The sequence below is a fragment of the Ascaphus truei genome, chromosome 9 (assembly GCF_040206685.1).
Source record: "Ascaphus truei isolate aAscTru1 chromosome 9, aAscTru1.hap1, whole genome shotgun sequence".
Lineage (NCBI taxonomy): Eukaryota > Metazoa > Chordata > Amphibia > Anura > Ascaphidae > Ascaphus > Ascaphus truei.
In genome coordinates this window covers 59660646-59676210 of record NC_134491.1, presented here as the reverse complement: position 1 = coordinate 59676210, position 15565 = coordinate 59660646, and the positions used below count along the sequence as shown (strand labels likewise).

Here is a 15565-nt window from a genome sequence, read left to right as displayed (position 1 = left end):
CGCACATTCGCGTTGTTTGAAAGGAGCGTGCGCGCGCCTGCGGCCTCGGCCAGACCGCCGGTGAATGATTTTACCCAGCACCCCCCGCGCCGGCCGCCTCCACCTTTTCCCGGTCTGAAGATGGCGTTCACGTTCGCGGCCTTCTGTTACATGCTGGCTCTGCTGCTGACGGCGGCGCTGATCTTTTTCGCTATCTGGCACGTAAGTGGCGGGGAAGGGAATGGGGGGGGGGGTGCGGGTAACTGGGGGGGAGGCGGAGGCTACTCGCCCCCCCCCCCCCCTCCTCACTGTCTCTCCGGGACCAAGGTTCAGACGGGGGCGAGACGTGGGGTTCCCGGTCCAGGGGGAGGATGTGCGGTGACTGGTATTAAGTGAGGCCTTGTCTCAGGAGTGGGTACACTGCCCCCACACAGGGACAGCAGCCTGACACTGCATGGGAGCCAGTCTCCCTGACAGCAGGGCAACCTGACAGGTGAGGGGCCACAAACCCTGTGATCTGCGCAAGGAGGATGCTAGTAATAGAGAAGAGAAGAACCAAATATATGCGGAGATCACAGGGTTTGTGGCTCCTCACCAGTCAGTTTGCCCTGCTGTCAGGGAGACTGGCTCCCATGCATAGTGGGATATATATATCCGTGTGTCTGTGTGTCTGTGTATATATATAGATAGATATAGATATATATATATATATATATATATATATATATATATATATATATATATCACGAAATATCTTGCACCCTTGAATATTTTGTAATAAAATATATATATATATATTTTTTTTTTTAATTACAAAATATTCAAGGGTGCAAGATATTTCATGATATATATTGTTTTGTGTTTGCACGTCCTCCAGCTGCACCTGTTTGTCTTGTACCTGCAATAAACAACTGTCCTTATAGTACTTTCTGCATGGTTAATGCTCAGAACACTGGTAATTAAAGTAAGAGATTGGTGACTGAACTGATCGTCTGGCTAGGGGATATTTGACACCACTTCTCGTGTGTGTGTGTGTGTGTGTGTATATGTATGTATATGTATATATATGTGTATATATATGTGTATATATATATATATATATATACAGTGTTCGACAAACCTATACATTTGCTCGCCCCGGGCGAGTGGATTTAACATCGTGGCGAGCTCCTATTGGCCCAAGCAGCACACGTTTGGTACTAGGTGGCGAGTAGATTTTTTGGTGATTTGTCGACCACTGTATATATATATACATTCACAAATATATATTCACAAATATATGTCCAATATCTACACAGAGAGGGGTGTCTGTGTGTGCTCCCCCACTATATTTCTATATAGATATATTGGTGCGTGCAGTGTTGTGCCAATTTTCTTTTTATTGCTTAATTTGGTATGATGTAAGACAATTTGACTGCCCATCCTAGAATCCTTATGCTACGTAGGGATTTAAATATATATATACACCTTAATTAATTACCCATTGTTGCCTGTCGGGTGGTAACTGAACGCCCAAAAAAGAAGAAAGTAGAACAAGAATATAAGTAGTAAGGTTCTAGCACATCGAACAGGCTCCAAATCTGTAGCACACAGACCCATACTATAGATTAGAAGATCTGCGTATTGATTCAGCAGTAGACCATTCGTCATTATTTGCTTAATTTATTTTAATGAGGTACCGCAGAAGCGAGCTAGATACTGTCATTCACGTGGCAGCTCATCTTTTATGGTAAGTGATAATTGAACTCCTGCCATACTCAAATAAGACAGACAAAGGAGCTCATAAATTTGTGCATTACTTTTTCCCTCTGTAGTAAAATATAAGCTTAGAAATAATAAAGTGGCTGGTTCACTGCAATGTGTGGGAAGCTGCCACATCTCTGATTGAAGCTATGGTGTGTGTACACATTGTACAGTATACTAGATCAGTGGTTTATTCTAGCTTGTTCTGTGTGACGCTAAGTTTCCCTAGGGGTTAAAAACCATTCACTATTTGACTCTTCAGGACACCATTTTTGTCATTTAATTGAAATATTTGAAAAAAATTTTTTTAATATAAATATTGTGTACCATGATATCAATTACAGATAGGTGTATATTTAGAAAATAGTTTAGTATCATTTATTCTACAGCAATAGTCAAAACATACTGGCCAGACAATGCTGTTCCTTTTGTAGAAGTGTTGTAAGGTAACTGGGGCTATGACCGCCAGTCAGCACTTTCCTGATTGTGTACTGTATCCTATCCCTGATACATTTGTGTGGTGTAAATATTTAATGGAGAGCATACAAAAATGTCAGAATTGCCGCTCATAGCTCTTACAATGATCCCCACCGAAATATATATTGGAGAAGCTTTCTGCAGTAAGGAACAAGGAATGATTACATTTTGTATAATGCTGAATGTGAACAGCACAATCTACATGACACATGACACATGTACATTGAACCCTGTTGACAAATCTTCATCTTTGTGGTTACATTTGTGTGCAACCCCATGAGTGCTAGAAATCGGGTTTTTAATGTGACCACATCAGTAAGCAGGAGAGGGATTTTTAAACACCAGTAAGTAATGTGTAACTCCACCGGTCTCAGTCACAGAGTCTCTGAAACTGGTTTGTTCTGGAACTGAAAATAGTGCAGTCCAGCTCTGGAGAACCTCCCTTCCACTTCCCAAGTTCCAATGCTGTTAAAGAAAGGGGGTCAATTAGGGGGGAATGAAATATTGATTGCAATCGAGGTGAATGGATTGATTTATGACCTCTGATATGATTGTATTGCAAACTTTCCAGGCCATGTATTATTTGTATATTTCAGTCTGCACGGAGCTGCATAAACTGGCAGTTTTTATGTTAAATGTATCTAATAATAATGAAATTTTGCCACTGTTCTTGACTCCCTGATTTCATTATACTACACCCAAAATAGCTGCCTTTTTTGTAGTTTTTTTTTTTAGCAAAAATTATAATGTACAAAGTTTTAATTGTCATCTTTGCATTTCAGATTATTGCATTTGATGAGTTGAAAACGGACTACAAGAATCCTATAGACCAGTGTAATACACTCAACCCTGTAAGTTACTACTTGGCAATAAAATGTACTTACATTTGTGAGAACAATTTCCATGCTTTGTTGTTGTCTTACTGTTTCTCGTGACAGCGTTGCTTATAGGGGATCGCTTTGCATTGCAGGAGCATGTGGCGCTGTAAACACGAATTGTCTAGTAAAATTAAAGCTGCAGTCCCACTTCAACATTTTAAGGATGCAAAACTGCAAGCACGTTTAGTCATTTAACACCATCCCTACTGTTTTTTTGTTTTAACATTTGTTTGGGGAATTGCGCTTTTTATTTTATTTTTTGCACATTTCAGCCTAAAAGCCTGTTTGTGAAAAGCAAAAAAGACACATACTAAGATCTACAATGCTCATTGCGTTTCGGGGCACATACTTAGCAAAGAAAATCATTTTAACAGGATTTCTAGTAGTCGGCACATTTCAGTAGTCAGGATATCCCTGTTTCAGCACAGGTGGCTCAGTCAAACACTGAGCCACCTATGCTGAAGCAGGGATATCATTAAAACTTGACTTGTTGGTAGCGCTTGAGGACTGGTGTTGGCTACCCCATGGCCAGACTGATTTCTACAGCAGTTTTTAAAGACTCAAGTGATGGTCATTTTGAAGAATGCATGCACTAATCTTTCCACATCAGTATTCCGCTAAACAAAAACATTACTGGAGGATTTCAGAATAAAGGACGTCATTTGGATAAACATCTAGGTGGGACTGCTCCTTTAAAGCTGCACTTCAAGCTGTTTTTTTAAAAAAAATATTTTTTCCCATTCAATATGTGTGTGCATCAATACAATCTGCACACTGACAAGTGGTTAGCTAAGCTGCTGATCGATCCGTTCTCCTGTAATCAATCACTTGCTCCGGGTTATTTAATTCAGTTCTTGCACAGCATTTTGGCCAATGTAGTTCCTGGAATATTATGTGACTGGGCAGTTACTAGAGACAATTGGTGCACTGCTAGAGAGAGGGCGGGTCTAAAGAGCCAGAGCCTATCAGAAGGGGGAAGGGGCTGTTACTTTGGAAATGCTTCCTACATTAGAAACATTAAAAATGTCTTTAAAAGAATTTTTTTTTTTAATTTTTAAATGCTACAAGCATTTTCTCATAGTACAGAACTGATTTATTAAAAAAAACAACACGTAGGATATTGCTTGAACTGCTGCTTTAAGACCTTGTTTTGCATTCTACATTGTTGCAAAGTGTTTTTGTTTTTTCTGTTTGTTTGTTTTTTAAATCAAATTTGTATTACTTTTGGCTATTAATCTACTTGTGGTCTTGTCAGCTGTCCAACTAACATTCTTTCAATCTGCTTTTTACGTTGTCGGCACAAAGACATTTGAAAAGCTCAAAAAGATTAAAAGGGTCAAAATTGCACTCAAGGTGTGTACTGGTTTTGAGTTCAATGTTTAAATGCTACCTTTGATTTCTTGACATGGAAACATCTGTTGTACAATTTTTTATTTTATTTTTTCTAAATATGCTTGTCCATCTGCATTTTCAGGTTTGTAACAGATCCATAAACGCTTCATATTTGAAAGAATTGGTTTTGCCTGCTGAATAAAGGAAAACTGTTATACGTATGAAGTGCTGGTCTCTACAGCAGACAGCAGACTGCTGCCAGGGCAAGATAACAACATATTAAAGACAATTGCAGACTTAAATAAAAAAAAGTGTAACAGTTTTCCCTTCCAAAGCTGTTCACTCATTATCACTGTTAGTGCATTAGGGAGTCTGGGCTTCCCATATACATTAACTGTGCCATCTTGCCAATCAGTAAAATATTATTAATATGCATGAGTACATTTGCTTTTATGATGTGAACATACGGATATGTGCATGATTCTCTCACTTGTTTGGTATGCGTTATACAGTCTGTTTTTAATGCACTAAATTTGTATAACTTTGCAGAACAGCGAAACTACAACCCTTGTTATTATTAGTAGCGGATTCCAGAATGGAGGTGTTGCAATAAAAAAATAGAAATATCTGTTACCTTAGGGATGTGGAAGGGATTCTTCAAAATATCGCGTTTGTGCCTTTGCACAAAGTTTCATTTTGGTTTGAGATTTACGGAGGCATTTTGTCTGTAAAACACCCTGTTGTTTATGCTTCACACCCTGGAAGGGTTTTTCAAAAAGGCTTCCTCATAGTACAGGGGTAGGGAAATATGGCAGTAATGAGCAGGACATGTTGGCACTGCTTTACGATCTTTGCCACTTTGATCTGGTTTTTGGTGTACATTTTAATTTTAAAAAAATCCATCCGTGTAAACGGAAACAAATGGACACATTTGAATTCCTTGTTTACCGTTGCACTTTATTTAGTCTCCATACTGCCTTTGGATTGCTGTTGTATCCGATTGGTCTCTGGGTTGCTACAAAAGCACTTATTCAATAGGAAATTATGCTTTATTTTGGTTTATCGCTTTTAACCGAAAATGCAAGACGAGCAGTCGATGGTATTTCTGGGTTAAAATGTAAAATTGGAATCCCCATTTATAATTTAGTTCCTAAATGAGCAATTCATGCTTCAGTAATTGTGTTTTTTTTTTTGTTAACATATATTTGAAGCAAGGGGTCTCTGGAGTTGAACCTCATTCATTTCAGCTCCAGGGACCCCCTGCTTCCCAAGATACCGGCACCCCCTTTGGAGATCTGTATCTTGGCAAAGTTATTTTTAAAGCGTCCACATCACGTGGGCCAATAGGAAACCGCATCGGATGATGTCACGGCTTCCTATTGTCCCGCAGGACACGAGAGCTTTGAAACACCACACTGCTAGAGAAGCGCAGTGGCTCCCGGCGCCCGGTGAGTATCTCTGGAAGCAGGGGATCCCCAAAGCTGAAATTCATGGGGGTCAGGTCTTCAATCCTATGTTTAAAATAAATAATAATTAAAAAAAAGTCGCTGGCTTGATTTGCCGCTTTAACCCTTTAAACGAACACATTGCACAGGGTTGCAAGCCTCTCTGGCAGCCAAGTGGGACGTGAGTGTGCGGTGTTACTAGGATTTTTCTAGCAGATGAATACTGTAAATCAGGAAAAAATAAAGACTATCTTCGGAGGACTTGCTCAGTTTCTTTCAGCCCGTCAGAAATAACACAGGTGTTTGACAGCTTGCTTCTAAAAAAGGAGTCAACTACAAATATTATGGTCTTTACTCTAAACTTACAATTGTCTATTTATTTTTTCCCGTTGGCAAACAATGGAGCAAAGTCCTGCCCCGGGAACCCCTGTGCTTTAGAGATGCTTAATGGAAAAGGTGCGGCAAGTACTTCCTAGAGGTTTAAATCCCAAGTGTGATGCGGCAGATTTAAACCTCCATTTTGTTTCCCTTGGAGGAGACTGTACCTGCGGCACCTTCACCGGTATGTATCTCGGGGAAGTGGGGTGTCCCTGGAGCTGAAATGAACGCAGTTTAGCTCCAATAACCCCCTGTTTCTTAAACCATGTAGAAAAAAGGCGTCAAAGGGGGGACACATCAAGCAGGAGGATTTGCTCTTTTAAATATATAAAGTGCAGAATGTGGCATGTGCTCCAAATGAAGCTTGACACGTTTTTATTCGCGTTCAGCATAGAGACTGTGTGAAAATCGGAGAGAGAAGTATTGGAGCAAGAGTCCAGGCTCCTAAACTGAACATCAAATTTAGTGCGGCGTTCATATGCATCTTAGTTGCAGCTTGTCATATCTTTAGTGGATGAACAAGATTTCTTAATAGATGGAATGCAATCGTACAGTGCATTCCCATCCTCGCACACCTCTTGTGTACACCCAAGAGAGACTTGAGGTTTCAAAAGCCACGTATGAAGAAATCTTTGTCCCATTAAAAGGTATTGCAACCTATGATAAATGGCCCAATTGGATGACTATCTTAGAATTGCGTGTTTTAATGTGATAATGTATAGTGGGTTTTGTGCAGAGGGGAGTTACTGTTAGAGCAAGAGGTTACTATGATTACCTATTTTTCCTTATGTTAATAATAATCATGTCCCTGCCCGCAGAAACTTACAATCGTAACAATCCTAGAATGTATTGATCAGTGCCAATACTAGATTGTGATGGTGGATAAAGCACGTATAATGGTGCCCAACATTTCTGAGTTTGTCTCCTGAATCAAAGCAAATGCAATAGGAGTTGTTTACAATAGAAATGATATTGTTACTCTGGGTAAGCTGTATGGTAACTCTTTGGAGTACACATCCATGCTATGTTAAATCTAATGTTAAAATAAACCAAGCATTATTTAAAAAAAACAATGTTGTATTGAGGACATTTTGTGAATCTTCAATATGTATTCTCTCCTTTTTTTTTTTTTTTTGATCCATGTATCACATAATTTGCCGTTTTAGTTGCAAAAATAGACACTGATTTTTATAACTGTATTTTCTTTTTCTTTGCAGCTTGTGCTTCCGGAGTATCTCATCCATGCTTTCTTCTGCGTCATGTTCCTGTGTGCAGCAGAGTGGCTTACATTGAGCCTAAACATGCCGCTCTTGGCATACCATATTTGGAGGTAATGTTTAATGGGCTGGCACTAAATGTACCTTTTAAGATGTACGTAGAGAAAGTGCACTTTGTTACAGAGCACCCACTTTGGGGAAGCTTGTATCTATCGGTGTCAGCAGGCACCGATTCATAGGAAAGTGGTGTACATTGGTAGCAATGACACCAGTGGCTATTTTATATGGATGAATGCCTATTGTACTGCATATATCAAATGTACACTGTACTGTATTGTTTTCAGTTGTAAACAAACTATCAATATTTTTTTTTGTTGCAAGGAAAAATTGACAATTGGTTACCTGCTGAGACTTATTCTATTCATTAGAAATGTAGAATCCTCATAACATGATAAACATTATTCTGCACACTTATCTAATTGGGTGGGGTCTTGCTGATCATTCATGATAAGCTGAAAATGACACGTGTGCCTGTATCCAGTCCAAAGATGGTTACCTTGACAAAGGTATAAATACTTTTGTTAATTTATGGCCTTTGAGAAAAAGTATCTTTTCTGATCTTACTCAGTGTTGTAACATGCAATGCTTCTTGAAAGTGGTCAAGTTGATAAATATAAGCTTACTGAACTATTGTATAATTAAGCTAATTGTGTCCAACGCATGAAGAAGAATAAATCAATCTTCTGGTCAAAATGTTGAATTTGTTTCTATCTTCATTAATTATATTTATTTCCATTTATATAATGGGACTATCCAAATTTTCCTCGCTATTGTATTAAATCCCCTAAGCATTTTACAATCTTATTTTTTTTGTCTGATTCACAAGGAGTAGTGATTAAGTCTAAGATTAACCATACACCAAGGCCCAAATTTACAACGTTAAGCCTTATTGCATATTTTCAGAGGCCAATAACGCAGCGATAAATCATATTTTCTCCCGTAAGAAGCATTGCCGCTTTATAGTGATTATATGCAAATGTGGCGTTACATTATAGTGCATATTCACAAAGTGCGTTATGGTTAACGGGTACTCAATATTACATTAATTAGGTCAAGCCAACACTTGGCGTTGCTCGCATCCAGACCCTGAAATAGGACTCTTGCAGGGTCTTGATGGGTGTGATGCTGCAGTTGGGCATGAACTATTTGCAACTTTATTTTCCGCTCTTAAGTCAAACCTCTATTTCATTGTCCGAATGGAAGTAACACCAAGACATACCCAACATCCTGTTATTGGAAACGAACGCAATGTTGTGCTAACTAAATGTGACCGTAAGCCTGTATGAGATATATACAACAGCCTTTATTATTATTATTTTTGCATATAATTAGCTTTATGGATGTTAACCTCGGGAAAATGAAGTCTTATGGTTTTAGGCAACGTCCCATTATGAGCCCTGATTTAGCCGACTTGTTCTAACCCTAAGTGAGTTAGAAACCAATCAGTCTTAATCCCTCTCTTCATATTATCTATAGAGAGAAACACCATTGTGTATGTGTATATGTGTATCTATATCGCTATCATATTTTAAGATTTTACACTTGCGCAAAAATTCAGTTAACCATTTAACGTATTCTAGTATCCTTATAGCAAGTAACCTTTTTAAATTCATGTGGGTATATATGCTTTGGAGTACTACTGGCAGCAAAAGGTTTAATAATAACATTTTAAAACTACATTTGTCCAGAGATGCTTTGTTTTAACAAGATTATTCTATTTTGTTTCTAGGTATACGAGTAGACCTGTTATGAGTGGGCCAGGTCTATATGATCCTACTACCATTATGAATGCAGATATTCTAGCATATTGTCAAAAGGAAGGATGGTGCAAACTAGCTTTTTACCTTCTCTCCTTTTTTTACTACCTGTATGGGTAAGTTGTGCTGTTACTTTCATTTTTAGCGATTTCTCCTCCCTGCCCACCCCCCCAAATATTAAACAGTCTTTAGCAGGTATTAGTAATAGAGGAAGCAAACAGGAGCCTTTGATGCCTTAATAAAGCAGAAGTTTATTTAACTCAACCAGAGCAGGTATACACATAGTATCAGAAAAGGGGGAGAAGGGGAACACAAATTGACTGTGCCCCTAAAAGAATTCACTAAACTGCACACCACAGGTATAAAATGTAACTTTTAATAAATTGACTTAAAACATTTATTACCAAGGATAGGTGTAACGTGAGTTAAAAATAAATTAAATTGAATATTAAATATATATCTCGTGCATCTGTCATAGTGTATATAATAATAACCCAATTAATCAACTATTGATGGTGGATTAAAGGCATATGATGCAATAGGTCAGGGTATTACCCCTCTGTATCAGCTGTTGGAACAGATGGTAACAATATGATAGTCAGCGAGACCAATAAAGTGATTGAAAAAAATATATATAGTGATATCCAGACCTCCTAAAATGAACATATAATTAAATAATTCCATAATGGGATCTGTCACTCGAAGTGCGTAACCTGTGAATACAGGGATTGGCACTCACAGCCCCAGTGTTGATGGACTCACAGCATATGCATACACAGGGGGTAGGAGGAATGGTCACAGTGCTCGCTGACTGCACAAACTAGACTAAATTCGCCAAGTACTGTGATCTAAACATACTGGGACAGGAACCTAACAAAACTACATTAAAAACAGCTCCAAGTAGGTGACTGACAACATTGCACGTGCAATGTTGTCAGTCGCCTACTTGGAGCTGTTTTTAATGTAGTTTTGTTAGGTTCCTGTCCCAGTATGTTTAGATCACAGTACTTGGCGAATTTAGTCTAGTTTGTGCAGTCAGCGAGCACTGTGACCATTCCTCCTACCCCCTGTGTATGCATATGCTGTGAATCCATCAACACTGGGGCTGTGAGTGCTAATCCCTGTATTCACAGGTTATGCACTTCGAGTGACAGATCCCATTATGGAATTATTTAATTATATGTTCATTTTAGGAGGTCTGGATATCACTATATATATATTTTTTTCAATCACTTTATTGGTCTCGCTGACTATCATATTGTTACCATCTGTTCCAACAGCTGATACAGAGGGGTAATACCCTGACCTATTGCATCATATGCCTTTAATCCACCATCAATAGTTGATTAATTGGGTTATTATTATATACACTATATGACATAGATGCACGAGATATATATTTAATATTCAATTTAATTTATTTTTAACTCACGTTACACCTATCCTTGGTAATATATGTTTTAAGTCAATTTATTAAAAGTTACATTTTATACCTGTGGTGTGCAGTTTAGTGAATTCTTTTAGGGGCACAGTCAATTTGTGTTCCCCTTCACCCCCTTTTCTGATTCACTAGTCAGTTCACAGTTTGCACCCACAATTTGATTACCACATTCATTATTTAACTACCCAATTAGTATGGTTTTGTGATCACTCCCTACCCCTCCCTTGTTTCCTATACACATAGTATCGTTTCAGGACTATTCAGTCCTTTCTTCAGACCAAAGGCTCCTGTTTGCTTCCTCTCTTACTAATACCTGCTCATGTCCACGCGGATCCAGTTTTGAGACGCCAGGATCAACAGAGGATGAGCACCAAGGAGGAAAATATTGACAGCTTTTTTTATTTAAATTAACGTGTCATTCTTTCGCTCCCCAACGGTGTGCCATTCTTTCGCTCCCCAACGGTGTGCCATTCTTTCGCTCCCTCCTTTTTCCACAAACAGTCATTCGTTTAATTGTCATTTTGGCTATTCTTCCTTTGAGGACATTTATGGTTATTTATTCAAGTGCAATATTGGTGATTGGGTACTACTACATGGAAACTCAGACTTTACATGAATGGACGTTTCAGATCTGCATTATCGCACCATAATGAATACCCCTGTTGTCTCCCAAAACTCAAGGGATCCTCTGACACTTCAATGTGACTGCTCAGACTGCCTCATCTACCTTTGAGGTCAAGCTGCTTTAGTGACTTAACGTCCTGGAATCTCTTCTGCTTTGAATGTTTGATTACATTCCATATGAATTTCTTCCTATCTTCTTACACAAAAGCCATATTACTTTTTCTATTTTTGCTAGATTCGTTTTTCTCACCGCAATGTTTAACAGTCCTGCAAATGTCCACACTTCGCTCTTCAATTTTCTTACCTTCACCCTTATTCACAACTTTTTTTTTTCCAGTTGGCAACTTCAGTGATCCCCTTTCATCCCATAGTCTAACTCTGTTTTCCTCACATCTGCTTTGAAATCACTATTAGCAACCTATTTGTTGCCTACGTTCCTATTTTGTTGCACATAAATCCATTACAAATTGTTACCATACTTGCTTCTCGTGCTCAATTCTCCTTTTCTAATGACACAGTGTAATATCTGCCTTACTTTTCTGAATAAGATCATTGCCTTCATGCCCAAAGTTCCTTAAATGCCTTCTCCTACTTGTAACCTTAAAGTACCACCATAGGATGTTATCTTTAGTACTGTGCACATCCCCTTTCTTATATTTTCAAGAACTGACCCATACTGACTTTCAATCTAACTAGACCTTACATCACAGGGTTTGCTTTTACCCTACTATTAAAGTTAACTGTAAAGTTGTACTTTTTCATAACTTACTTTACTGCCCCGTGGTCTCTACATGTGTTCCTTTCCAAATTTTAGTATAGGGCTGTCTCTAGTAATAAAAATACACTTGGCTATCTGCTTACATAAATCTGCCCAGATGTCGGATGTACTCATATAAACTTTGTTTATCCATTCTTCCTTTTTCTCACGAGGAAGCCCTTAAGATGGAGCCTATGTAATCACCATTCGATTATCCTTTATACATGATGTGAATTGTTAATATATTGGGATATTAACTTATTTGTATTCTATGTATGTGCTGGGAAATGGTAGGTTCGCCTGCTTGCTCTAGTTTCACGGCAGCACACATTCCCAATTACTTTAATACTTTCAGTCCATTTTCCTTGACATTAATGGGTTAAAATGAGATTTGACGACTGTGCGAAATGGCCCAACTTCATACGTACATATACACACTTTAATGTTGTTTTTTGTTTGTTTTTTGTCCCTTTCTAGCATGATCTACGTGTTGGTGAGCTCCTAAGACAAACAGCTGAAGATGTTGGTTCCAATAATTGCATGCAAAAGTTACACACTAAACATTTGGTCTGGCAAGAACCTCCTAAAACAGAACAATGGGGTCCTTGGATCTAATTTGCTTAAAGGAACTAAAAACTGCTCCAAGGTTTTTAAATTATCTCCACATTTTGCGCTGGCGGGAAGATTTTTCATATTTTGAAGACTCAGAAATTGAATAGAATTTAAGTGTACAATATTTATCAAATATCACATTGCTCTTTCAATTCACATCTCTAGTAGTAAATAAATTATCCTAAGCTCTTATTCTAATACATTACTTTCCTTTTATATATTTGATCTTGTCTTTCAGAAGACTTGTTGCAGCTTTATTGGTATTATAGCACCAAGTAGCCAGATTGTTGATATACGGCTTACAATGGATTAGTTGCAGTGTCAATGTTATAGGGTACAATTCCTAACAATGTATATAGGAAGTTATTGCCCTCTTTTCAAATATTCAGTGCTCCAGTCATTTAATTCAGGGTTGCTCAACTTCTGTCCTCAAGACCCCCACCCCCCAACAGATCAGGATTTCAGGATATCCCAGCTTCTGCACAGGTGGCTCAGTTGAAGACGAGGGGGTGTACTGGATTTGAGCACCAATGAGAATTGACAGTAAAGCCTTTACTTCCTGTGGGGAAAAAAGAGTTGCCTTTTTTATTTTGCGCCTGGAGAACAAGCTGCAAAGGGGACACCTGGAGTGTTGCAGTATAAAGGAAAAGGATAACCGTAACAAACACACGGGCTTGTTTAAATATGCAGCCCCACATCTCCACGAGCGGAACTAATAACAGTAATGTGCCATGTTGGTAATTGATGCTTTGCTTAAATGGGGAAGTAATGTTGGGTAGTTCAACGGTGTGTTTTTTTTTTTATTCATTCACAGTGGATGCTGGATGGGAACAATTACCAATTTATTGAATAAACCCCAGTGTTACTGTAATTAGATGTATGTGTCCCCCTGTTGGCGATGCAATTTTTGTAAAGGATGCGGAGCAGTAAAGACCATCCCCCTCTACAATGTTTACAAATATTTCCATTAAACAATTTTTGTTATGGCATCAATAACCTACTTAACCCAATAGCTAATTGTGATTAGTTTAATTTGGCCTAGCTGGGATGGCACCATTTTATGACACTATTTTTCCCACTTATTGGATTACACTTTTGTGGCTGATAAATGCTGAACCGGTAGACAAGATTAAAACAAATAAGCATTTCTTTTATACCTTTATATGCATGGCTAATACTTTTCATTAATTCCAGGAAACATCCATTGCCCTTTTCCATTTCAAACATAAAAACAAAAAACTTAAGCATAGTGGGGATAGAAGTATTCATGGGCAGTGACTTAATTTGTAAAATTGATTTACACATTGTTTTGATTGGAAATGTATGTGCTGAAGATACTTTAAATACTATTGGCAGATATGATTGTTTAAATATCCTGTTCCTCTGTGCAATAAAATAGCTACAAAACTGAATTCTAAGTTTGTCTATCTGGGAGTTTAGTAGAGATTAAGAGGATGCAAAAGACCTGATGCTTTGGGCCGCATAGATTTGTCTTAAGGCAGAGGTATGGTGAGGCTGAAGTGCGATCCGCTCTGAATGTTTATACTTTGTTATAGTCTATCAGTCTTGTGGTACAGAACTATATCACTTAATACCGCGGTTCGTACTATGCTTTAATAAGCGTAAAAATAGCACATTTGAACTAGGGGGCTATAACTGGATACGGACTAGATCCGTGCCCCAGAGCTAAGTACCACACTTTGTGAGCTCCTGTGCGCACTGTTTATTAACACTTAGATTACCATTTCCACCAACCTACAGTTAAGGTTGATTTACCCTGCATTGAGGGATCCTCCACGACCAGAGCTACTTCAACATTTTAGCCTATTGTGGCTGTACTACACCATCATTAGTGAGCTTTCACTCTATTACTGTATATTTTGCATAGCATTTTTTGGCATACCTTTGCATGTCAGTCCACCGTCACCTGTATCTATTTTACAGGCTTTTTAACCTTGTTATTGCTGAACCAGGGGGCAAACTATTCAGTCAATGATTGTTCATCACTGTTAATCAGCAGATAGGTAGGATCTCTACCTCTCCCCCTAGACTTCAGTTTTAGTATTGTGTATTTCTGTCTGTTTTGTGTGTTGTTTTACCACTGTCAGTTGTTCATTTATTTCAACGATTTTGACACTTATTTTAAGCAACATAATTAAAGCATTTAAATTTTAAGTTTATCATCACTACATTTTCACATACAACGAGTGCTGCCCTGAGGGTGTCTTTGTTCTCTATTAATCTTCCTGTTCTCTCCCCTTATTGCACCGTTGATTAACTCACTTTATTATAGGCTGATGCGAGGGTCTCCATCCCCTTCCCTTCCCCCATTGTTGTATCATAACTGTTTTATAGAAAACGACCGCAACACACAAAATACAATAAACTGACCAGGGTTCCCATACTGTGCATATGGGTAGTGCAGATAGCCTTGCAGTCACACAAGATGAAAGACTTCAGCACAAAGTATTAAGCTGTGTATATAGTCCAAGCGGCGGTGTGAACAAAGTGCAGCTGCTCTATAGGGTCAGCCATAGTGAGTGCGATCGAAGAGTGACCCTACGGCAGAATTGAGCCGACAGACATGCAATTGTCGTGTGATGGCTGGGTCACACGAGGGTTAACCAGTCTCATGATATCACAGCCACACCTCCCACACGAGTGAGCTCCGTTCAGATTGCTCGGGCGACAGACGTGCAAAACAGCCATGTGCTATGTTGGACACCCTATATCTGAGGCATTCGATTACATATAAAATAAATATTGTCCACCATACACACAGTGCAGGGACATTCAGCAGAACACTTGCTGGCTCTGCCCACATGGTAACACAAACCAGACAGATCATGCAATTAAAGATGGGTG

The 15565-nt window shown here is 38.6% G+C and overlaps 1 protein-coding gene across 1 annotated transcript; it reads left to right on the top strand.

Moving 5' to 3' along the window:
• On the top strand, nucleotides 1-14112 carry CNIH1 (cornichon family member 1). Its single transcript, XM_075615138.1, has 5 exons — nucleotides 1-201; nucleotides 2982-3050; nucleotides 7450-7562; nucleotides 9239-9382; nucleotides 12566-14112. The coding sequence occupies exons 1-5, from the start codon at nucleotides 121-123 to the stop codon at nucleotides 12591-12593; spliced, it is 435 nt and encodes a 144-aa protein (XP_075471253.1). The 5' UTR covers nucleotides 1-120; the 3' UTR covers nucleotides 12594-14112.
• Nucleotides 14113-15565: the final 1453 nt, after the last annotated feature.

Bases quoted from the DNA above. Each gene is read 5' to 3' on its own strand.
- CNIH1 (XM_075615138.1), top strand. From the start codon at position 121: ATGGCGTTCACGTTCGCGGCCTTCTGTTACATGCTGGCTCTGCTGCTG. The intron at 202-2,981 runs GTAAGTGGCGGG...TTTGCATTTCAG, and splicing joins TCTTTTTCGCTATCTGGCAC to ATTATTGCATTTGATGAGTT. The intron at 9,383-12,565 runs GTAAGTTGTGCT...GTCCCTTTCTAG, and splicing joins TTTTTTTACTACCTGTATGG to CATGATCTACGTGTTGGTGA.